This window comes from Melanotaenia boesemani, chromosome 6 (assembly GCF_017639745.1).
Source record: "Melanotaenia boesemani isolate fMelBoe1 chromosome 6, fMelBoe1.pri, whole genome shotgun sequence".
Taxonomy (NCBI): domain Eukaryota; kingdom Metazoa; phylum Chordata; class Actinopteri; order Atheriniformes; family Melanotaeniidae; genus Melanotaenia; species Melanotaenia boesemani.
In genome coordinates, this window is record NC_055687.1 from 25,834,795 (window position 1) to 25,860,058 (window position 25,264).

The following is a 25,264-nucleotide window of genomic DNA, read 5'->3' on the forward strand; positions in this document are numbered from 1 at the left end:
CCAGTCCTTTGGCTCTCACACTCCTAAGCACTTCTATGAATGATTGTGGGGAGTTAAGAGATGTTGGCAAGCTGCCTATCAGTGCAGCTGCAGAATACAGCAGAGATGGAAGAATGACGAGTGGATTAAACAGGGTCAGATGTTAAATTTTAGACTATAAACCATCACAAATTGCTGATTACCTGCTCCAGGGTGTAATCTCCAGATCAAGTTTGGGTTACAAGCCCCAGACAAGTGAATTCATTTAAATGTTTTAGACCTAGTTTTAAAAGCATTGTTTCCAAATGACCTATTGTGGAAAAAGTGTCAGAAATAGATGTTTTTGCAGACTATTTATAAAGGAAATTTAATATGCAGATGAAACAGAACCCAATAATTTGCAAATCACTGACGTCAAGAGTGCAAGTTACCCATACCTTGTGTACTAATGCACCACATCGCAGATCCAGGCTTTTGAACTGTGTGATGACAAGTTGAATTGTTCCTCTCCTCTAGTACGGAGGATGCACTATTTATGGGTTTCAAAGAAATTTTTTATTTTAAATTTATTGGACCACAGGACCACAGGACAGTCCTTACATATTATGTATGACAGATGATGAAATTCCTAAATTCTTTGCAATGAAATATTCAGAAGCGTTGTTCTGTAACTACCTGTGTCTAGTCATAGAGTTTTTTTCATAAAGGGATAAATCCTGGAGATCTTTAGCTGAAACAGTGATATTGAGACACCCAACTGGACTTTTCCCTCCTTGTGGCTGTGGCGGTCATTGGAGTACAATGAACTCTATCGTGTTCAAGAAACCAGTTTGAGGTGATTTGAGCTTTGTGAGATTAAACATCATCCTCCTGGATGTAGCACTGGTCATAAAGGGATGGACATGGTCAGCAACAATACTCAGGTATGCTCTGGTATTTAAATGATACTCAATTAACACAAAGGTTGGTTCCAAGAAAATTTTCCCCTAAACCAGGGGTCCAAGACTCGTGAGCCACATGTGACTCTTCAGGCCTTCTTTGCTGGCTCTGGAAAAAAAAGATTGTAATTCTGAATAGACAGATTCATTGCTAGTTGTGTTGGTTACCTGTTTGCTTGAATTGTGGCAAGAAATTACCTGCTGCAGGTTTTGGGGCAACTGAAGAGATAGTTAGGCATGGAAAGCCTTACAAAATGATGGTTCATTAAAACATCACAGCATGTAATCTTGGACAAGACCATTAAAATGACAAATATCATGACTCAGCAAACTAATTCAGCTCCAGCAGACTCGATCACCTGTGATGAGTGGAGTGATGTTGACAAAAGTCAGCAGACAGTGACTTTACCATCTGAATATTGCAGCTAAAATGGAGTCTCATCAAACATTTTTACATCTTCCATTATCTAAATTTGGTGAACCTGTGTGAATTATAGCTTCAGTTTCCTGTTCTCAGCTGACAGAAGTGGCACCAAGTGTGATTTTCTGCTGCTGCAGCCCATCTGTTTCAAGGTTCAGTAGTATACATATGTTGGTTGTAACCAATGGTTATTTGAGTTATTGTTGCCTTTCAGTCACATCCAACCAATCTGCCCATTCTCCTCTGACCTCTGACATCAGCAAGGCATTTTCTTCCTGACAACTGGAGCTCGTTGCATATTTTCTTTTTTTGTGACCATTCGCTGTAAACCTTAGAGATAGTTGTGCAAGGAAATCCCAGTAGATCAGCAGTTTCTGAAATACTCAGACCAGCCTGTCTGGCACCAACAACTATTCCACGTTCAGTCACTTAAATCTCATTTCTTCCCCACTGAGTACACCTTGGGTGTACATGGCCTCAGACTCTGGGATGCTCTGTTAAGAGCAAATAATGCAACTTATCTGTTGCAAAGTAACTTAGTAAAAAAATGAGAACTGTTCAAATGTATATGCATCAGTGTGCATGTGTGTGTTTATGTGTTACTTAGGTTTCATTCTTAAAAAATGAGCACATACTATATAGCAAACAGTTTAATTCAGTCTATCATTCTATCATCACATAAAGTGAAAGAAATGATCATCTCATTAACTTTGAGTCCTGGTTTTCATAAATTGTAGAAGTTATTTCAGCATGTACCACTAAACCAGACATTGTTGTGGACTTAGCACAACCCCCATGGCAACAGACAATCAACCAACGGTATCTCTCAGGTGGAAACATGACAAACTCCACAGATCCAATTCTGTGTATCTGTGGGTTTCACTAGAACTATCCCAATTCACAGAGTCCCCACCCACATCCCACAGGACACAAAGGATCAGCTGCCAACAACTCCTAGCCAGAACACAACAGGATACCCACAAAGGTCATACCCCAATGGGTCAGAGCTGTCTGGGTTGATGCGCTTTTTAGAGCTCATAGATTAAAAATATCATATAGAGTATTTGTATTCTTTTAAATTAAAGGCAAGGTGTCCTTACACATCTGAAAAGAGAAAAGTCTGTCTTTCTTTCTTTCTTTCTTTCTTTCTTTCTTTCTTTCTTTCTTTCTTTCTTTCTTTCTTTCTTCTACAAACACTCTTCCTACATGCAACCCCATCTCAACACAGGTGTCAAATGCGATTGGCTGCAAGCTGTAAGTCTACTTACAACCAACCCCCCAACACACACACACACATACACACACACTTCTCACTCTGAGTGCATGCTCAGTGCTCCCGCGGGAGACTCCCCTGAGACACATATTCGGCAACTTTCATACAACTCTGCCATTGCTAAGACGAACCACAGCCTTTTCAAGACAATCACATGATTTCATTTGGGAGTCAAAATGCTCCGCGGGGGTCACTGGGTAGAGAGAGAGTAGAAGAGTGAGTGTATGTGAGTGTGAGAGGGGGGGATTGATTGTAGTCGACTCTCTGAGTGGAAAAAATGAAAATGACTAGCCGAGAGAGAGTACTCGAGTTCAAGCTATTTACCACGTCTGGACACTGCGCTTGGAAATGAATGAAGAGCAAATGAACTAATATAAAGAAGCCTGCAGCCGAAAATCTTTGATGTTGCGTTTACCACATGCAGAGCTCCTGCTGCCGCCGCTGTTACACTTTTTAATTCAACCTGCTGGAAAGTCTCCACTTTTTTTTTTACGATAACAGAATAAAGGTGATCACCAGACATGGCATTGTTGCGCCTTTTTTGTGCGGACTGGAGAAACTGCACGGTGGTTTTGGTACTTTTCCACATCTTCTGCTTTTTCACACCGTGCACAGTAAGTCTGTTGTAAGCTGCTGTCTCTGCTGCACGGACATGCACGCAGAGCTCATTAAGTTGTCAGCGTGACAAAGTGCAATGCATAAGGAACTTTTCTTAGCGAGAACTTGCAGGATACACCAACTAAGTCGTATTTACATTTCCTTTCTTGCAGTTGAATAATGGTGCTGGCTCTTCTGGACATCATGGCTCATCTGCTCTACTTCAGTCACTCAATTTACCTCAACACACAGGTGGGTGATGTTACGTGTTCTACATGTCTGGCAGATGTTATTACTGCTTCTGTGCAGCGATGCAAAGTGTCACAGTGGTGGATTGCATACGCATTTGCAGATTTATGTTAAGCTTTTCAAAGTATGTATGCATCTTTCAATCGTCCAAGCAGCATCAAACAGCGCCCACCTGCGCTGTGTGTTACCTTTCTTCACCGCCGGGGGGCGACCTGCAACCTAACTCTGAATAGCAAGTGTCTGCTGCACCAGCTGATCTAAACCATGGGTTCCACAACAATAAGAAAAAAGTTACATTCTCACAAACAAACAGTACTGATTTAACATTTTTCCAAAACAAAAAAACACAATTCATCAGTGAATCTTAAACACGAGTAAAATACACATATAGATAATAATTTATTAATTGTTAAAATTATGCATTTTTATTTCTTCTTTGTTTTGCAACCATGTGCTGTGTCAGCTGTTTCTGTGCCTGTGCAATCCTATTCAATATTTTTTATTTATTGTTTTAGTTTTCATCGCGAAATGTATGCATAGCTTATTTAACAAACAAACATGAGAAATCTTATCTATCTCTATATGTAAATGATCTAAAACAGAAGTGAATATTAATCTAGAGTCAGTGTTTCTTCAATGACTCATCAGTGTTGTCATATTTTAAACAGCCATTTTTCACCCGGTCCTCTTTTCCTTTTAATTGAAACTGAAGATTGAACTCACATGTTTGAACTTGTGTTAACTTCAAGCCATCATGTTTTTACTGTGCTAATGGCACTTTGGAACCACTAAGCCAACAAACTAACAACTGCAGGATCTTGTCTCATTTCAGCAGACACGACTTGTGTATATGTGTGTGTGTGCTCTATTCCCGCAGACTCTTTGTTTGTATACTGTCCGACATGGGTCACTGCAGCTGTTTTTGTGTGTGTGTGTGTGTGTGTGTGTGTGCGTTTGAGTGGGACAGTTTGTGTGTGTGTGTGTATGTGTGTGCGTGTGCGTGTGTGTGTGTGTGTGTGTGTGTGCTGGAGGAAGCATGGTAGGGTAGCAAACATAGAAGACGATCTCTTAGGTTTCCCCCTAAATGCTTTACTGCCTTAGACCTGATGTATGTCTTTGCAGTCTTACTCTCAGACAGATCACACTGTTCATGCTTCCGGAGCTGGGGACTTGCTTCCCATTTGGCAACCCATTTTTAAGTCATACAGTCATTGTAAAGCTGATAGATGCATCTGCTAAGGAGGAGAAACAACTGAGTCTATAGCTTGCTTTTAAGAGTCCTTATCCACTTTTAAAAGCAAGCTAAAGACTCAGTTGTTTAAGGAGCATTTCCGCACTTAGCTTAACTCTTCTACTCAGAATGAGTTAGAAAGATTTGTCCAGCTGTTTGGTTCAACCAAGTACTGAATAAGCTTCGTGCACTTATGCCCACCATGATATTGTGTGATGAAATCATACACTTATGCCCAAGTTGATATTGTTTGATGAATTCATGATCTTGTATTTAAACAAAATGACTTACAAAAAACAAAACAAAAAAAATTAGCACTGCCTCTAGCACTACATGGCAGCACCTTGGTCCAACTGGACTCACAGCAGTCTGACTACCACTTAATTATGATGTTACATCTTGTTTGAATTTTTGCTTGTGTTGTTCTTACTCTCAAATGTAAGTCGCTTTGGATAAAAGCGTCTGCCAAATGACTGTAGAATAGAATAGAATAGAGCGTATGTCATGTTAAGGGGTAGGGCTGTAAACTAGCCTCAAGGTGCACCACACCACAAGTTCATACCCCAGGCGTTCACACTGCCAGTGATGACACACTGTCTACCAGCTGGGATGATTTTCTCACAGCCAAACCATGTCTCTGTGCTATATTTACTCCTTATTAAAGCAGGTCACACTGTACAGCAGCCAAAGCTAGCTCTTATTCATTGTACCGTATGTCAAGGGTTGCTAGAATTTCCCTGGACGTAAACCTGAAAAAGAGACAGCACATCACTTTCCTGCTGCTGCAGTATTGAAACAGAATAAACAATAATGTTCTCTTTATTTGCATCTTTGTTGCAAGGTGTTTGGTGGCATATAGTCCCAGATGGTGTGCCATGAAAACATCCCCCTTTAGAAACATACTAAGATTCTGGGGACATAATTCACAAATTAAAACTATCTTTATAAGATGCATGATCATTAACAACCTGAAAAGTTTAAAGAAAGGATTTATTCAATTCTTTTTACATGGTGATGTTCTAAGCTAGATAAGGCCATTCTTATTTTAAAGAGCAGAACGTTCACTCGTGATTTTGCCTGTGAAAGTTATTTTTGTGCAACTCAAGGTGTTAGAAGGAATCACCCATCCATTAAATTCTCTCACCAAAGTGCCATTAGACATTCACCTGGACAAAGAAGCCAGGTCTGTGACTGGCCACCATCTTCTTTTATGACCTACAGTAATCCCTCTTCAGCTGCAGTAAAGCACTATGTTAAAACATGACTCACTCTCCATAGAAAGGTCTCCTGTGGAATAGTCTGGAAGCTCTCCTTTTCTTGTAACAAAGTTTTGACCCTGCCATGAAAAGTGTATAAGTCAGGTCAAGGAGAACTTAAAAGGGAAAGGAAAATGTTGCTGTTTATATTCAGTCTGTGATGCAGCCAAGGAAACAGCTGAATCCTGTGTGCAATATAATGCTATAAATTATGTTGCCGTATCATATTAGTGCTGATGAACACATAGATGATTTGTTTTATTAATGGCCAAGTTGCATCTTTAAAATATAATATTTGACATCTGGGATATTTGTTTTTGCCAAAGTAATGTCTGACACCCAGTATTTGAACTTGTAATATTACAATAATATAGTTGATATAGACAATAAAACTAAAATCGAGGCTTTGTTTGCCCTTTGGAATTTCTATGTTTTTGCAAGTAAATGACATAAGCTATCATCAGATTTGTACATAAGTCCTTGAGGTAGTTGAAAAGAGCCAAATAAACTAAATTAGACAAAAGTCTTCCTGAGGATAGTGATCCAACAGCGACTGACAAAAGAAGCTGATGTGAATTATTCTGTTTTGTTGTTAATTTGAGGATGAAAGTCATGGATTAGCAATTTTAAGCTTGTGTTCTTCACAGGTTTGAAGAACTGTCTTATTATAGTTATAGTATCACTTTGTGGGGGCTTTCATAACCTCATGGGATAAACAGCAAGTCCCCTTTAAAATAAATCATTTTATGATTTTGACGATTTTGCTGGTTTATAGTTAAAATGAGGTTTGCTTATTTGGACTTTAAAGGTCTCATATTATACATTTTTTCAACAATTAATATAGGTGTCAGAGGTCCAACAACATTGTTTTCAAAGTGTATTACCCTAAATTCAGCCTTGGTCCTTAATCTCAGCCATTCCAAATGTGGTTCTAGTGAGCTCTAATGAGAACGGACTGTTTCAGTGTCTGAACCATAAAATTTTCGTGAGTGGTGCCTGTCCACGCTCCTCTCTGGGAGAGGATCCGGCTTTTGCTTGCGCTCGCTTGGTGATTTTAGAGGGCAGGCTCAGCTAGCCGGGGGGGGGGGGCAGGTCAATGACAGTATCCACTACCAGGTGCAGTGGTTATTTCCCTGCTGGTTATTATGTGTCACAAAGGGAAAGATCTCAGACTCATCTGTCTGTGCATACATTCACTAAAAAGTGGAGAAAGTAAGTGAGAGAGGTAACAGAATTTTACCTCATACACAGGCCATGACTGTTACACATTTGACTGTTAGAAAACCTTTAGAAATTGAATTTTGTATGATATGGGACCTTTAAGGGTGCAGACTAAGTGCTAGGATTAGCTAGGTAGTGATGAGGCCACACAAAGTATCAATGTAATTTCCCTTAGAAGTAATTGTAGAACAGTTTTGTGTGGGGTGGTGTTTTCAGTTGTTACATATGACCAGTCAAAACTTGTAACAACGTTTACTGGGCCACCTGAAAGCTAATAAGAGACCTTGCACTTTGTCTAGTTCCTTATTTGCTTGGTACCAAGTAAATATTGACCAGAGTTGCCAGCACCTGACCCCAAATTTCAGTATGTTAAACTAAGATGAGACCTGTTTGTCATTATTGTTTGCTCTGTCAATCTTTTGAGAAATGAACATTATCTGGCTGAATCAAGAGTGGCGTACGTGGCCTTTGTTGGGGTTTCTCAGGCTGGCTGGTGGATGCATGGCAGAGCTGAATGTGAAGACCCACTGCTCTTAAAAACACTGACCTCAGCCTAATACGAGACCTGAAACAAATAGTTTATCTGAGGTAACTCTATAAAAACTATTAGATACATGGTTCCCAAACTGTGTAGTGGTACGCATACCACTGGTGGTACTTGGGCTTTTTCTAGTGTTATGCAGAAAACCTAATTAGCAAATGATGCTTTCTTCTTTTGTTTGTGACAACAGAAGTATGGGAAAGACGTCTTTTCACATGTTGTCAAAAAAACTAAAGAAAAAAGGATGGATGCAGAGTCAAAATCTTAAACTTAAGCTAACATTGATTGATCCAGGTATCACAAGACTTTTCACTGAAGCAGTACGTGGTAGTGTTTCTGAATGTTTGTGAACCACTGCCTTAGATAAAGCTGTTCAAAGAAATGGCAAAAAATTCCTACAAGTCGATATGCTGGGCAGCAGTTGTCATTGCAAAAAGGAGTCACAACATTAAACTATTCTAAATGGTTGACAAACTTTTGGATATGCTTTTTCCAATATAAGGGTAAATATTACATGTGCAGGGGGTTTGATTGCATTTTCATTTAGTATTTAACTTCTCTCCAGATTGAATAACCAAACAACACCTTTTCTTTCCTCTTTTGTCCCCTGTCGTCTTTTTTTGTCCCATCCAGAATATGAGATTGTAGCACCATATGAGGTCAATTATCATGGAACATACATCTCGCATGATGTTGCTCATCATAAGAGCAGAAGACGACGTAGATCCTTGACTCCAGATGCAGACTCGTGGAACACTGGCAGCAGCAGCGAAACGTTCCACTTCCGGCTTAGTGGCTTCGGGCAGGATTTCCACATGGAGCTGAGGGAGGCCTCAGAGAGCCTGATTGCACCTGGCTTCACCATCCAGGTCCTGGGAAAGAATGGCACCAAGAGCCTGAGGGCCTACCACCAGGATGACCTCTGCTTTTACCAGGGGTCACTGAGGTCAAAGGTCAACTCCTCAGTGGCACTGTCCACATGCATGGGGATGGTGAGTCTGAACATGCATAGGCTCAGGTTGCAGAAAGGGGCTGGATAAGAAACAGGGAGTAGATAAGTCAAATCTACACTGGTGTGTGAATGTGTTTGTATCATTCAAGAGGGCTCAAGGGTCACTCCAATTGAAAAATTGTCTCCTGGACATTTTTGTTTTAGTTTGGTTTTGGCAGCATTTTAGATTGATCAGGGAATGTTGTAATTACACTCTCTGACTGAGAGGATATTGTATGACTGTGAGCCAAAGAAATTTGGCTCATCCTGAGACTCCTGATAATATAAACAGAGTGTCAGAGCTCGAAACCCTGTGAGAGGAGAAAGGAGGAGGTCATCGGCCCTTTCCGGATATCATCTCAAAAATTAGAAAGTCTAAATTAACAGTTAAAATTGAGGGAAAACTCAGTTTTAACAGACACAGAACAAAGATGACTATTTTAGAAGGGTAAGAAGGGTGAAAGGAGGACAAATTCAGATCAAGCCAGCCAGGAGAGGTAGATAAAACCTCAGTTCTTTCATTGTTAAACTAAGAACTTTTCTTTAGCCCGTTTCCACCAACAGGTGCAGATTGGGGCGAGTTCGGATGCATTTTTTTGTGTTTCCACACACAAAAACTAGAAAGGGTACCCTAATATCTGACCCGACAATTCCCAAAAGGTTGGAGTTTGACACCATGTAATCTGTTGACTGGTTGAGAAAATAAGTCACTTCATGTGTGACCTGGCATAAAAACAAAGCAGGAACAGCTCTTTTTTTAGAGCAACATATTGTCTTTTTGGTGATAAAATCTTTGTTTAAAATGACGTTACGAAGCACCGCCAAGAAGAAAGAACAGAAGCTGTTGGATGACCACCATTTTCCTCATTTGTTTCTGAGTCGTGTTTTGGTTATACTTTATAGGAAGGTGCTGTGCTGTGATGGCGTCACGCTATTACGTAGCTGAGGCATCTATCGCTATCCAGCTGATACTCAGCTGCTCAAGTAAAGTTGTGATTGGCTGTGGAAATGCAACGAGATTACAGTTTACAGACTGTATCCAATCCTAACCGTCACGACCTGCACCCGTTGGTGGAAACGAGGCTTTTGGCTCTTCATAGCTGCCATCAGTCAGTTCTTCCATTACTCTTCTGTAAAGCTGCTTTTCACACAGTAGCTACTTGAGGCACTGCATTGTCTGTGCAGTCAGGGAATGGATTTATTGTTGACTCATCCGTTAGACTATTCTGGCAAGTTATGTATAAAGGTTACTTCGTCCAGTCTGTACATTATTAGACCTATTTTGTTGCTTGTTTAAAGCATTGCTAGATCAACTACTAAGAGAAAAACATCAACACGACAGGGTGTTTGAAAATTATTTTTAAAAGACAGCTTATTTATGAGTTAAAATGTAAAGTTAAGTTGACAAATTTAAAGCACTGAATATATTTTCATTGGGTTTTATTAATGATTCAGCAAAAAATTTCTTCCACAGGAATAGGTAGAATACAAGAATTTGAAAGATGGAAAGTGGATGATCAGCTCACTTGGCTCTGCAAGTAATTCTTATATTAGCCTATGTTCACTTTTTTTTTTTTTTTTTTTAACTTGTCCTGTTCAGCATTGTAGCAAACAGAATGATGGTCTGGTTGCTGTGTTGTGCCGAACAAATTTGCTTTGCCAAGAGGATATTTATGGGTATAAGCCTCCTCTTGATAATCTAATTTTTTATTTCTTTATTTGTTTAAATATATTGTTTAATCTTAGTTATTTGGTATTATGGAATTTATATAATCTTGCTGTACCTGACCGAAAGGGACAGAAAAAAAGGACAGCAATGGAGAGAAGTAAAAAGGAAAGTGGAAAAAAAGAAGAGGAGACAAAGATACAGTCGATAGATGCAACGACCCTTCAATTCAACTTAACACCATACAACCAACTACTACACCTGTACAGAAACACAACAGAGAATTTCTTACATCTTTTACAGGCGAACTAAGATGACAGTCATTAGAAGTTCCTAAAGAAAAAAACCAAGACAATAACAACAAGATGTATCATAACAACAACCAAAGTACCAAAGACACACACATAAAAAATAAGAAAAAAGAAAACCTAAACCAAAATAGCTTGTGTATGAACCCAGTGGACAACACAGTGACTATGTCAGCATGTAGAGTGAGGACTGAGGAGTGAGCGGAAATGAGTGTGATCGTGCAAATGTGACCACGCCTCTACGGAGGGCAGAGCCAGACTAGGGCAGCCCAGAGACCCGGGTGACCAGCAGCAATCCTGGAGCACAAACCCAAGCCACTCCACCACAAATACTACCCTGGACCAACCCCGAGGGTGGCAGAGGAAGGCACTGGCCAAATATCCCCCGGCAGTCAAGGGGTACAGGACCTGGCGGGCAAAGATCAGCAAAAAAAGCTGTCAACCTCGCCAGGAACCGGCCATCCAGAGCGAAGGGCCCCGAACCCCAAAAGCACCCTCCCCCCCAAGGCAGAGGGACTGTACCATGCCCAGGAGGACCAGGCCACCTCAGACAGCCACCTGGCGTGGTCCAGCACCCATCCCAATGTTCCAGCTGCACACCCTGGGAACCAGGGCACCATCTACCACTCCCCCCATCCTCCTACACCCTAACCGCCACCCACCCCATCCTCCCTCCTCCACCGCCAACCCCCTCCTCTCCTGTGTGAGCAATGAAGGAAACATTACTGTAAGAACGATATTAAGTAAACTGAAATGAAGGGGTTCCATTCTGAGACCTCCAAGTGATATTTTAACCTTCTCAGCTGGCTGAACAAGAGAACAAAGGACCGTATGAATTCAGATATAATCCTCTCAGTCTTAAATTCACCACACTTATAGCTGTAGCTTATTGGATACAGGGACTGTTTTCTGATCAGAAGATTGGTGGTTTGATTCCCAGCCTCTGCATGTGTTCAAGATTAGCCTTGGGCAAGCTGGTGAACCCCCACATTGTTTATCCATGTGTTATTGTAGAGAAACATTGCACAGTGCTTTGTAGAGCCTAGATAAGGTTAAAAGGCACCATGTACCCCAGGTGTTAATATAAAGAAAATTCTTTTGGATTAGCTGCCTTTTCATAGATTTAACAGAACAAAGACCTTAAAAGTTATGCCACCTCAGCATGCCTGTTTGGTGTTTTTAAGTATTATAAATGCCTAGCTCCTTGGGGCAGGCCTGTTGTTTATATTAGTATAACGGAGGACCACTGCTGTGTCTGAGAATTGCCCTCTAAAACTAGATACAGAGTATGGCACATCTCTAGGGATGGTTGTTCTTCTGCGAGTGTGTGTTCTGACCAGAATCCAATAAAAGACTCAGCCAAAAAGGTCCAGGGATGCAGAGACTGTAAAGGCTTTTCTCACGGCTGACACTGGCTTGGATGGATTGCATCACTGGGAATTAAGATTTTTTCTGATGTGAATTAGGGAACAGCAAAGCGATGTTAGCAGTCAAAGGTATTTACACTCCTGGGGAAAGATAAAGATAGTTGTTGTTTTAAAAAAAATGCCTGAATGCATGTTCCAATACAGAGTTTCACATTATTGCCTCACCACTTAGCATTTGAAGATAAGATGAGCTTTGACATTATTTCTACATATATCTATATCTATATATATCTATATAATATATATATTTTTTTCTTGTGAACAACATTCTTTTTTCATTATCATTTTTAGATACACACACACACACACACACCCACACACACACACACACACACACACACACACCCACACACACACATACAACAAAGGAATATATGAAAAAAAAAAAATTAATTTAATCAATTATATGAGAAAAAAAGTTGGGTGACATGTTTCAGAGACATATTGATAGTCCAAACAGACAGTAGTGCACTGAAACTGAATAATAACTTATACACAGTACACCAGACATGGTTTAGCTATCTACCTTTCCATTTCAGCTGGAATGCTAGCGGTCTTTTGTTTTAGAATGTGGGGACATAAAGCAGGTGGGAGAATTCGTTTTTTTGAAGGTAGTTTCTCATGAACTTAATTATGTTTGACCAGGCTTGTATACTGGCTTTGCTCAGCCGTGCTGTTGTACGTTTTAAAGAAGCCATACTCTGGTAAGATGTTATCCAATAATGAATTAAAGAGATAGTGGGAACCACTATAGCCTTCTTGGCAGTGGGGAAGCTTGCAAACAGTAATCTATGTTGGTTTAGATTAAGAAGCAACAATGAATCATCACTAAGTAGACAAAGGCATGAATTAGGTAATATTGTGGACCTAACAACTCAGACAATGATGTGACCTGACTCCAAAAGTCACTGATCATTGAGCATTCCCAAAACTTATTGTGCATAGCATCTGATCCTGACAGAGAGTGCAGTTTGGCCTGATTATCAGTTTCATCTTAAATCATTTAATAGGTATTGCATAGGCTATATGAATCATTTTATAATGCATGAGTTGCTTCAGGAGACCATTGTAATATCTGAACTCACCTACCCATACCACTCACATGGTTTAGTACAGTATCTAAGGCTTTACTGGTTATTTCCCTCTACTTTGTGCATGTGTGAGACATTTCTTTTATTCACATTGTGGGGACTTTTATATCATCATGGGATAAAGAGCAAGTCACCTTCGAATAAATAATTATAATGATGGTTTTGCTGGTTCACAGTTAAAATAAGGCGTGCTCATTTGGACTTTAATGGTATAGAGACTAAGTGCTAGGATTTGCTAAGGAGTGATGAGGGCTACACAAAGCATGAATGTATCTCCCCTGAGAAGTAATAGAGGCACAGTTTTGTGTGGGGTGGTGTTTTCAGTTGTTACATATAACCAGAAAAAACTTGTAACAAAGTTTACCGGGCCACTTGAAAGCTAATAGGAGACCTTGCACTTTGTCTAGTTTCCTATTTGACTGGCACCAAGTAAATATTGACCAGAGTTACCAGCACCTGACCCCAAATTACAGCATGTTAAACTGAGATGAGACCTGTTTGTCATTATTGCTTGCTCTGTCAGTCTTTTGAGATTTCAGCACTATCTGGCTGAATTAAGAGTGACTTACATGGCCTGTGTTAGGGTTTCTCAGGCTGGCTGGTGGATGCAAAGTTAAAGATAAATCAAGATCAGAGTGAAAGAGAAAGAAGTAGAGATGAAGAGTAAGGGTCTTGAGTCCCTCCCAAGTGGTGTGAAGTGCTGAAAACCCCCTTGAAGGGAGTGTGATGTTGTAAAGTATAAGATGCCTTTTTTAACCCTCCCCTCTTGGCAGCCCATATAGTGGTTAGCCCAGCTTTGATGACAGTAGGGAAATCAACCATAAAAATCCCTTTCTTACAAGCAAGGAATTGGTGGAATAAAAGTAGCAGGCCAATCCCACTGACTGCACTGTTCACCTGCCAAATGGTTTCATACTCTGGACAGTCACACACATGTGGAAAAGGAGATCATAAAACAGTTCCTCCTCTGTGTCAACTTTATGCTGCAGCATAATATGCTTCAGTCTGGCTTTTATGGGGGTGAGAGTGTTGCAGGATTAGTGGAACTCAGTGCAGACATTATTTCAGTCTGAAACCATGAATTATTATTATACCCCCCTACAGGCACGTTATGTGAATTTTCACAATACTCAAACCATAACTCAAGAAAAGCCTGCCACTTTGGTCCAAACTAAAATAAGAAAATTAGATTGATTAAAGCAAAGTTGAATAAAATATTGATCTTTTACATTTGTGCAAACTAGAGATTCTTCAGCATTTCGTAACCAAGGCAACTCAATCTCATTTTACTTTTATCGAGATGAGTTGTTTTGATGTGTCCTTTACAGGACTGCATTTCAGTCTCACTAACTGTACTAACTTTTTCTAATATATTATGAAGATAGGCTAAATTAAGATGATGAAAACAATAAATATTCTGTGTTAACTTAAGCTTAGTATTCATATTGCGACTGTGTTAGCATGGTGGTGTTAGCATTTCGCTAAAAAAAAAAAAAAAAAAAGAAGCTAAAACCATTATTTGCTGTACCTTACGTGAACAGCTAGCATGTAAAGTGCTAATTTTGGAAGTATTAACACTTTCTGAAAACACCCTGGTTCAGTTACATACTTAATACACTTTTTTAATGTTTTATTTAGAAAGTTTTGTTGGGTTGGCTATGTGACTGCTAGCCCACTTAGCCTAGTGGTTTGTGACGAGACTGCTTGTAAAGTCTTTGTCTTATATGACATAATTTACACAAATTTATTAAAATTTATCTTTATTTTTGCCCAGGTGTTCCTCTTTTTCCCTATGCTTCTGTTTACTCATTCTAACTTTCCTCTCCTTTGCAAACCAAACTTTACTTTTGTGCCATAAGGAATTGCTAAACTTTTGATTACGAATCAGATGGAGGGCATGTGTTTTCCTCTTGTAAAAGGCAGGGTGTGTTTCTTGCCTTAGGGATAGTAGTAGTAGTAATAATTGAATGTTGCACACTTGTCCCACCCCTGGGATTTCCAAGAGTATATGTAGGATGGTCTACTGATGTGTTAGAGCTTTGAAATGCACGCAGTGTGGTCTTGGCAGGTTGCTATCATCAATTAACTGCACAAAATACATCAAATAATCTAAAAGGTAGTTATGAATTCATGCAGGTACTCAGTCATGCACAATAAATTAAGGCATTAAGGCATGAAACAGAGTTAAGTAAGTTTGGATGCTTTTTCCAAAATGATAGACCTCCAGCTTGTGACATGTTTTGGATACTTTGTAAATTGTTAAATCATTTTAAAATGGTAACATTTTCAGCTTTTCAATAAAGTCTGTCAACACAAAGTCAAGTTCAAATTTCTTATACCTCCAGCAGCTAGAAAAGAATTGGGAGTAATATTTTGTTCACACACAAAAAGTCATGGCTAAAGTAATTGTTGCCATCAGTAAGAGGGATTGTTTGGAAGTTTTAACCCATTTGTTTTAATGGGGGGGGGGGGGGGGTATTGCATTTAGTCATAAGTTGTGGGTACTGTCTATCATACTGATTTTCTAATACTTGGGTGTATTAAAGAAAGCATGTTTAGATAAAAAAAAAACACACATCCCTTTTAGGAGAAGCAGAGAGAAATATGAAAGAACCATATAGAGTTCACATTCAGGTGCACCTTGTAATGCACTCAGTGCTCCCCCCCTTCATTTCCTTTACAGTTTTTTTACTCACCCACCCCCAATTCCTGTTGCTGCTTGTCTGGATGAGTCTTGACTCCAGAGAGTCCAGCTGTTTGCGCCCTCCCAAGTAGTGTTTCAGCATTTTATGACTGCTATTTGCACCTCGTAGGGTGCAGTGTGTAATCTGATGACTTTGGCTATTTAAGAAAGGCACTAGTGTGACCTAATCTCCTAACATAGTGGCCTGTATACATGCACACACTTAAAGAAAATGCAAATGTTGGTCTATGTGCAATAAGACTTAAACATTTGGAATGTGCAGCAACATGAAGACTGAAGACAAAAGGAATGTCTGCATTTGTTATTTATTTGACCTTTATGTGCAGGAAGAAAAAGAGGATGCATACTGCTTTGTTTTAGACAAGAACGTTTTAAATTCATTGTACATACAGCACACTGCTGTTACTTATTGTCTTTTAAACATGTAGTCTGTCTACAAACAATAACTTGTCAAACTTTCTGCTTTTAAACCGGGCTTGGGTTTTGTCACAACAAGGTAATATTAAAGCAGCATTTAGACAGAATATCTTCAGAATAGGAAGAATAAAACAGAATTTATTAACATCTTAACCCTCTACAGCCTGCATACAGGCTCAGTGTATGATGCTGTATTTCCAGTGACATTGGGTCAACGAAAGCTAGTAATTAGAGATGCAGTTGCTTTACAAATAAAACAACATCAGAGTACTACACGCTTGCAAAATTTGGCTTTAAAAATCCGATGATCAAGTCTGCCAAACCTGACTCAGGAATTATTGGAAATATGTGAGTCCTTTAACAGAAAGAAAAGCACTGCAGAAAGCCAACCTCTAAAGATGTCATCCCAGAAACAAACGTATTACGTGCTTGTTGGCAGAAAACTGCAGATTAAATTGAGTTAAAGTATTTGACAACAAGCCTTATGACTATTGTTAAAATGTATTTGGCCACATTTGAAAATTATGAAATCATCAGGTCATAGATTTTAGCTGAGTAAAATCTTTACATTCTTTTTATTATTTTAAGAGTTGGACCCCCTGTTGCCTTCAGAAGTGCCTTTATTATTGGTGGTACAGATTAGACAATGTGTTGAAAAGAGATTTTGGTCCATATTGACATCATTGCATGACACAGTTGCTGCAGATTTGTTGGATGAACATCCATGATGAGACCCTCCTATTCCACCACATCCCAATGGTGCTCTATTGCAGTGGTTCTCAACCTATTTTTCTCATATTTTTCATATGCTTTCAAAGGTGATATTCTTACCATAATGTAGTCCTGTCCTTTGATAAAGCCAAAGTTAAATTAAGTTAATTAAATTGCCATACTTTTTTTTCTAAAAGGAGTCATCACCCGGAAATTAAACTTTTTCAAGTTAAAACATGTGTATTGGTGTTGGACCGAAGTGTTAACTTCCCTGAAAGTCTTTCTTTTGAAGACGGTCGATTTTTTCCGTCTGGGCCCTTTGTTCACAGGAAACGCGTGATTTTATTTTGCTCCTGGGATATGATCATCACAGGAGGCTATTTGAATAAACCAGCCCCTCTTCCACTCCTAAAGTCATGCTTTAGGTGTGGAATGATATAATGATATAAGTCATGCTTTACTGCTGATGTAGCTAACACTAATGCTAACGCTAAGGGATGAGCGTTTAACCCCCTACAATGTACAAATGAGCCCCATGTTTTCTTGGAGTCTGGTTCAAACATAAATGGCTGAATTCCGTAAGCTTCTGCTCGGTCAGGTTCGCTTGCTATCATTAAGCTGTAGATGTTTTGGAGTCGGACACACTGTGCATGCACTGGGCCAGCCCCCCTTCTGACTCTGGCCTCCCCGCCGCCGATCAGCGCACACCTCATTAACATTAGTCAAAAGCTTGCATGCACTTTAATGAGACAAAGTTGTGTTATGAGCAAAGGGGCAGAACAAGCTCTATGTTAGATTTTTTTTTTTTCAAAAAGATATTTAAAGACACTTAGAGGACAGTGGATACATGAAAGACCAGGTGATGACACCTTTAAAATAGGGACAATGTGTGGACATTAATCACAATGGCTTTTAATGTTCAAAGCCTCAGGGACCCCCTGTGCTCTTTGGGGGACCCCCTTGGGGTGTCCCGTACCCCAGGTTGGGAACCACTGCTCTATTGGATTGTAATCTGGTGTTTTTGAAGGCCATTTTAGTTCAAGTAACTCATTGTGATGTTCAAGAAAGCAGTTTGAGATGATTTCAGCATTGTGTGCATTATCCTGCTGGAAGTAGCGATCAGCACATGCACTGTGCTCATAAATGGGTGGACATGGTCAGCAACAAAACAGGTATTGATAAGCATCTGTAAAGTGTAGCCTCAGTTCCATGTTCTTAGCTGACAGGAGTGGCAGTCGGTGTGGTCTTCTGCTGCTGTAGCCCATCTGCTTCCATATTTGATGTGTTGAATGTTTAGTTAGTATACTGCAAAACTTGGTTGTAACCTGTGGTTATTTGAGTTACTGTTGCCTTCTATCATCTCCAGCCAGTCTCCCCATTCTCCACTGACCTCTGAGATCAACAACGTATTTTCTTCCAGACAACTAGGACTAACTCTTCTGTCTTGTTACCTGTTTTATTCTGTGGTTTATCCCCTTGTATTCGGTTTAGTTTACTTAAGCTAAGTACATACATAAGGATTTTCTTAATCTGAAGAGATTTTTTTTTTATCTGAGACCCCACACATAAAGATAAAAACAGTTTTGGTTGTACTATGTGTGGTGTGTTCTAATGATCTCAGCACAGAACATAACACATTACAGTTCTGTCCCGCAACCTCCGAGCCAGAAATTTCACATGATCAAATGGGCTCTAACATAACAGAAGAAAAAGAAACGCAGCAACAATTGGAAAACACAACACTCAGGAGAAAAGAGGACATACAAGATGAGGGAATGATGGTGGTCTTGGGACTACTGTTAATAGTGCTTGATAATGCTTGATTTTTTTTTCCCCTTCTTCCACTGATCTACATGGATCAGTACCTGCTTCCTTTTTCCCCAGTCAGCTCGCTCTCTTGATTGGCTAAAATCTGTTTCATGTCACAATCCACAAAGTCACAACTTAGGAGTTGTCCGGTTTCCCCACTGAAAATACATACATGAAGATATTTGGTCATAAATAAGCAAGTTTAATACTTTAATACAGAGCTGATTGTTGGGAGCAATTCACTTCTAACACACCTCAGACCACAAGATTATCTTATAGGATAATCTTATAAGATTTAAGATAATTAGGTGTTTCCTAATTGGTCTTTGGTCAGGAAGGTGGAAAATTGGGCTAAAAACAGCCCTGATCATCTTTGTGTGTGTCTCGCTTTACTGCTCCCTGATTCTGGTTCGTAATTGTTGCACCTGCTTCTCGTTTTGTAATTAGTCCCTCTGAATATATGCTGCAGATTTTCCTTAATTCATTGCCACCTCATTGTATTAGCTGTGTTACGTTCATCACGTCAGCCATCTGTAGTGTTATGTTGGATTATCCCTTTTGTTTCAGTGAGACATTCCAGCCATCTTTGTTTTGTCTTTTGTTAGTCCTGATTCTGTAGGGCTTTGGTTTTAATAGACCATCTCTAATCCAAACATCCACGTGTGTTTCCGCAAGGCTTGCATTTGGGTCCTACCTCCTTGTCTCCTGCTGCACTGATCACTGACACCCAGTAGGTCAACCTTTTCTCTAACACTCAGTCCAACCTGGCTGGCACTATGCTCAAAGTCACCTAAATCTCCTTTCTTCCCAACTCATGATGCTTAGTTTGAACTTCAGTAGGTCATCTTGACTATGTTTACTTGCTACATACATTGAACACAGAATGTAAAGAAAGTTGGCAATATGTGGTTAAAAACAATCTCATTTAGTCATCTTTATAAATAATTTTTTTGGGAAGTGCACAGGACTGGAATTGGAGATTCATCAAGGTCTCTGAGGATCTACACACTCTTGTCAGGGACTAAATGTATAACATATAACAAACACCAGTGCTGTAAAGATAGACCAGTCTGAATCAACAAATTGTGGAATTTAACACATGTATGTGGTGGTGAAAGTTAAAAGCTTTAAGTGGTGAAAGAGTGAACCCTGTTTGAGTTGTAATCACAGTGTTGTTCATTCTAGTTGACATGCCCCAAGTGGAAATGCAAAGCACACTATAACTAGGGTTGCTGGTTTTGAATGCAACCATAGTCATGCTGTACTTAGGATAAGTAATGCAGCTCTGCAGATGCCTCTTGAGGTGTTTTGATTGAATGTCAGCCAGTTTACCCTGTGCACTCCAGACTACTGTTTAATTTTTGTTAGAACATGACAGCCTTTTGACAAATCCTTACAACAGTTTAGTCCACAGGTTCCAGGTGCTATGGTTGTATTTTGTCATCATGGATTTCTTCTTCTTTGTCTATGCCATCTCATGTTATTGCCATTAAAATGAACTGACCAAGCATAACCCCTCATGGAAATCAAAATTGGAAGCAAAATTTTCTTTTATTCCCTGATCCTTATCCCCATCCCCAACCTCCCACCCAGACAGAATAAATACTTAGCATGTAAAGTTTTCAAAGCTGACAGCAGCACAGTTCAGGCCATAGGCCTCACCGTGACTTGGAACCAAATGTTGACAATTGCCTGTGATTACACAGCGGCGGGGCGGGTGCCATGTGGAATCATGCACCGGTTGTCATATGTAATTGTAAGTAACAACCCTGGGCGGGGGTGTTTGTTGGCTATTGGCAGCAAGTGCCAGTTAAAAATAGTAATGCATTACTAATCCTCCTTTTAATATCTTTCTTCTCTTGTGCTCAATACTTGATCCTCCACCCTCTTCTTTTTTTATTTCCCAAACCTAAATGGAATCAGGCATCTGAAGGCAGTGCTGTCTCATTGTATTGAGCACGACATTGTCTTGGATGGTAAGTAAAACATTAGCTTCAGGATTTTAGGGGATTTTAACACAGTTTCAAGACTTCACTATGAAGCATCCATTCATCACTTTGTGTGTGTGTGTGCAGTTGTTAAAGGCACTAAAAGATTGTAATCATCTCAATAAGTGCTGTGTACAACTGTCTTTCCGGTTGTAAATATGTCACCAAATATGTTTCTTTGTCACTGTTTGTGGTTATCCTTTGTCTGAAACACCAGTTACTGTATGGTGGGAAATGATCATTATCCAAAGAGAAACACCTGAAAACAACAACTGCTCTGCACTGGCCTGTAAAAGCATGGAGCGTCACAGATCTAAAAAAGTCTTTGTCCAACTTAACGGGAGTCATACAGAACCACACAGATGTGTTTATGGCTTTTAAATCTAGCTAGGGAAAGGGATTAATACTATGCACAATTTATAATAATAAACCTACTCAGGAGCAGCCTTTACTGCAGTTGCTTTAAACTGCACTCATTCCAGTCATAGTTTGGCTGACACATCTGTAACAGAGTGTATTCATTTCTACTCAGTTTGTGTTTTTCACCTTTAATCCTTAGTACAGACACAAAGTGTTTCATTTTTCTACAAAAACAAACTTTACACTGGGTTAAGACTGTCAAACACACACATAGAGCAACACTGATCAAGTCACAACCTTACCACTGCCACTGTGTGTTTCATATCATGTTTGGCTGCAGTGACAAAAGACCTCACACTCCACTCATAGCAGAAAAAAGAGAGGACTACAGGCAATTAGACGTATTTTAGGGGAACCACAGAAATTGCCAAGTGCAGTTAAAGTCCAAACTTTCCCTGCCAGCTGACTGTCAACACAGATGTGATACATGCTTAGACAGACTGAGAGAGACAGAAAGAGGCAGAGAGCAAGAAAAAAACATCTCCAAGTCTCTGAATCTGCTTTATTTATATAATTGCATTGAAATTGGAATATATGAATGCTCACAATGTAAAAATGTCTCGAAAATTAAACACGACTACTGGTACCCAAAATAAGACCTTAATTCACACGACTGTCCATTAACTACTGTTTCACATTTATTTCCATTCAGATCAGAAAATGTTTTATTTGCTATTTTATATATATATTTATATGTGTATATATATATATATATATATATATATATATATATATATATATATATATATATATATATACTGTATATATATGTATGTATTGTGATAATTGGGTTTACAAGCGAGATCCCTTTGAATATTTTGTATGAAAACCCTCTTGTCTGACCTTGTGTTATTTAGATTGAGTTGATAACGGGTGACCCTGAACAGCAAAACAGATGTTGAGGGTGAAGAAACATGGCTAATAATTGAGCTGCACAGAGGTTTTTTGGGGAGGTCAGGTTTGCAATGACCAAGGGTCAGATTTTGACTAATAGCTGACAGGTTGGGAAGCTCAACAAATAGCTGAAAAGAGTAGCTTTTATGAGACTAGAGTCCTTTAGGCTACTTAAAATAAAAGGGACAGCTCCTGATGTGTTGGGCTTGAAAAATGTGTACTCCTCAGGCAAAATGTTGAAGAAATTTATGACACAACTGAAGCAAATTAAGTACATGCAAACATTTAAGTCAAACATTTTTATTTGTAATGAAAGTGTATTGTTTGTTTTCCTTTATGTGGCACCTTAGCATTGAGTGCAGGTTTGTTCAAGCTCATTAAACCAAAGAGCAAGTGCTGCAAAGCTAATTGGACTTTTTGTTTTGCCTCTAGTCAGGTTTGATTCGAACACAGGATGCCGACTACTTCCTCAGACCAGTGTCACGCAGCCTTGCAGAGAGGGAGAACTTTACCATGCCCACCAGTCACCAACCACACATCCTCTACAAGACTGACAGGGACTTTTTAACAAAGCAGAGGCATCGTGAGTCTCGGTTGCTTCAGAAGAGATCCATCGATTCCTCTCACCACAAATCACATGAACACTTCCCTTCGAAGCTGGACTCCGCACACAACATAGTTAATGAAGATCAAAATGGACTCCTCCAAAAACAACAAAGTGACATCCGAAGACATCACCATGACAACAGTAACAGCACAAGCCATGGGGACCTACTGAAACGTCACGGCAACGGACGCCACCGCAGTGATTACAGACATGGAGAGAAGCAGAGGCAACACTTCTGTGGGAGAAGGAAGAAATGTATGTAAGGGCAATTTCTCATCCTAATCCCCACCTGCACACTCATGTTCCTCTACATGTATGGATGTATAAAACATTTCAGTAACATATTCCTATGCACACATTAGATAAACTGTGAAATAGAGGTCATGCAGAGAAACGATTTTGATAGAAAAATTATACTGCTCAGGTAGTTTCTGTACGAATAATTTGCAGAAAACAAATAAACACGAGACTAAAGTCAGTCACATAGATTCTTCCATTAAAAAAATGACAAATATTAGGACACTTAAATAAGGATATTCCCATCTAAACAAGCATCTCATGTTGCCATAATATTTTCAAATTCCCAGATTTAACAATAGCCCTTTGCCCCCAAATTATACCTAAGCCACATGCTGACTATCATATCACTTACAATTTCACCCACACCAGAAAAATAAATTGTATATGACATTAAACATATTTGTTGACATTTTTGGTTAACTGTGTTAGCAATCAACCTTACTGGGTTGCTAGGGTAAAGGGAAAATTAAACAGACTAAATAAAATCATGCTCTTGTTTTCATGTTATTGCCCCTGTAAGAATATTAATACCATCATATGGGTGCAGCAAACATTTAAAAACACTCTTTACTGTGCTGTTTTTCCAAGAGTGTAACACTTCATTAAAGGTTGCAGAGTCTGTGTTGACGTGTGGCTGTTAACACATCATTAGCACCTTTAGTGTTAAAAATTAAAAATGGCACTGCAAGCCCAAAAAGTGACCTGCAAGTTTTATAATGTAGCTTTGCCAACTTAGAGATCATTTAAACATTTAAAAACATCCCAATGTGAATGTTTGAGTGGGCTTTCATCATAGATATACCCCTGAGAGTGAAGCATTTAGAGGAAATTTTCTTTACATCTCTCATTATGACAAAAAAGAAAATGATCTCAGTTTACATTGGCAGTTTTGGTTGATTTCATTAGTGACTTAACCTGTTAAAGGTTAAGGGGAAAATTTATTTATTTTCACTTTGCACTGTGACGAGTGTTTGTTCTTAAGAAATTACCACAAGATCAGTTCACATTGCTTGTGTCACGGGGGTCATTTGAAAGAGAAAAAAGGCAGGGATAGGACTGGTACCACTATAACCCTGCAGAATCCCAGCTGTCAGGCCCTTGTGAAAACACACTGCTGTTTACATTTCCATTAGGTGACATCACTGAACACCTGTGGGGTGTTTTAGTCTACAGACACTTTGGTCACTCACCTGCTTTCTGCCTGTGTAAGCAAACTTCCTTGCCTTTATAGTTTATCTCAGCCAGGCAGTGAAAGGTGTTTTGATACCTGGTAACATGGAGGAGAAGATATGGGGTAATAATGCCGACTTTGGTGAAATGTGGCTGCTTTTTTTATTGACAGGTGTACTCTTGGCCTTTTGTTAGTGTACAAATTTAATTGTAATAGAGTGTTTTTATTACACTGTTTTCAAAAGAGTTGAGTTGGATATTTATACTTAAGGTTAGGTTATGTGCATTTAACTCATAAGGGCTGATAACGCTGCACAAAAGGCATAGAACATAATGGAAATTCACTCTTTAATTTAATGGTAGCATAACAATGGGGCTGCCAGAGTCAGCAACAGAAAAGAAAAAGCTCATCGGGCAGTTTATTATGATAGAAGGTCACAAAAGTTAGAGTTTAATTAATCATCCAGTATGGTTGTCAGCACCTTGCCAGAAACATGCACAAGCAAATGTAGCCATTTGTCTTAGTTTAATAAGTCATTTCAGATTTTTTTAGGACACCCAACAAACATAATCAGTTTTGGGAAGTTGTGGGGTTGACATTTATATGGACTACTGTTTTTGTCTTTCATCAGTCATCTAAAAACTATTTAGAAGTAAAGGGCTGAGTCATACTCACTCTGCAGCCACAATGCACTGCAAGGTGTTTAAGTCAGATTTCTAAATGCACAATTAGCCTTCAAAACATAGAAACTTTCTCTCTTCATTCCTTATTTTTCATGCCTTTAAAACTGTGTTTACAGATATGCCCAAACTGCCAAAGGACGATGTTTTTATCCTCCCAGATGAGTACAAGTTCATCCCCAGGAACAAACGGGCCGTGCTGATGAAGAATCAGGTCAATCAAAAGCTCAACGTGGAGACACTGGTGGTTGTGGACAGAAAAATGATGGACAACCACGGCCACGAGAACATCACAACATATGTACTTACTGTGCTAAATATGGTAAGAAAGATGAGCATACTAAGTTTGCTGTGTATGTGTGCAAGTTGATATG

The 25,264-nt window shown here is 39.4% G+C and overlaps 1 protein-coding gene across 2 annotated transcripts in view; it reads left to right on the top strand.

Moving 5' to 3' along the window:
• The first annotated feature begins 2,721 nt into the window (after nt 1–2,721).
• LOC121642049 (A disintegrin and metalloproteinase with thrombospondin motifs 16) overlaps nt 2,722–25,264 on the top strand; it is a 61,150-nt gene continuing 38,607 nt past the window's right edge. Inside the window, exons 1-5 of one of the 2 annotated variants that reach the window (XM_041988518.1) lie at nt 2,722–3,225; nt 3,382–3,460; nt 8,340–8,698; nt 22,565–22,994; nt 25,010–25,212. In XM_041988518.1, coding sequence (XP_041844452.1) covers nt 3,133–3,225; nt 3,382–3,460; nt 8,340–8,698; nt 22,565–22,994; nt 25,010–25,212 — 1,164 coding nt within the window. In that variant the 5' untranslated portion in view covers nt 2,722–3,132. Of the gene's footprint in view, nt 3,226–3,381; nt 3,461–8,339; nt 8,699–22,564; nt 22,995–25,009; nt 25,213–25,264 lie in introns of those variants that run through there. The other variant, XM_041988519.1, reaches the window with a different exon arrangement.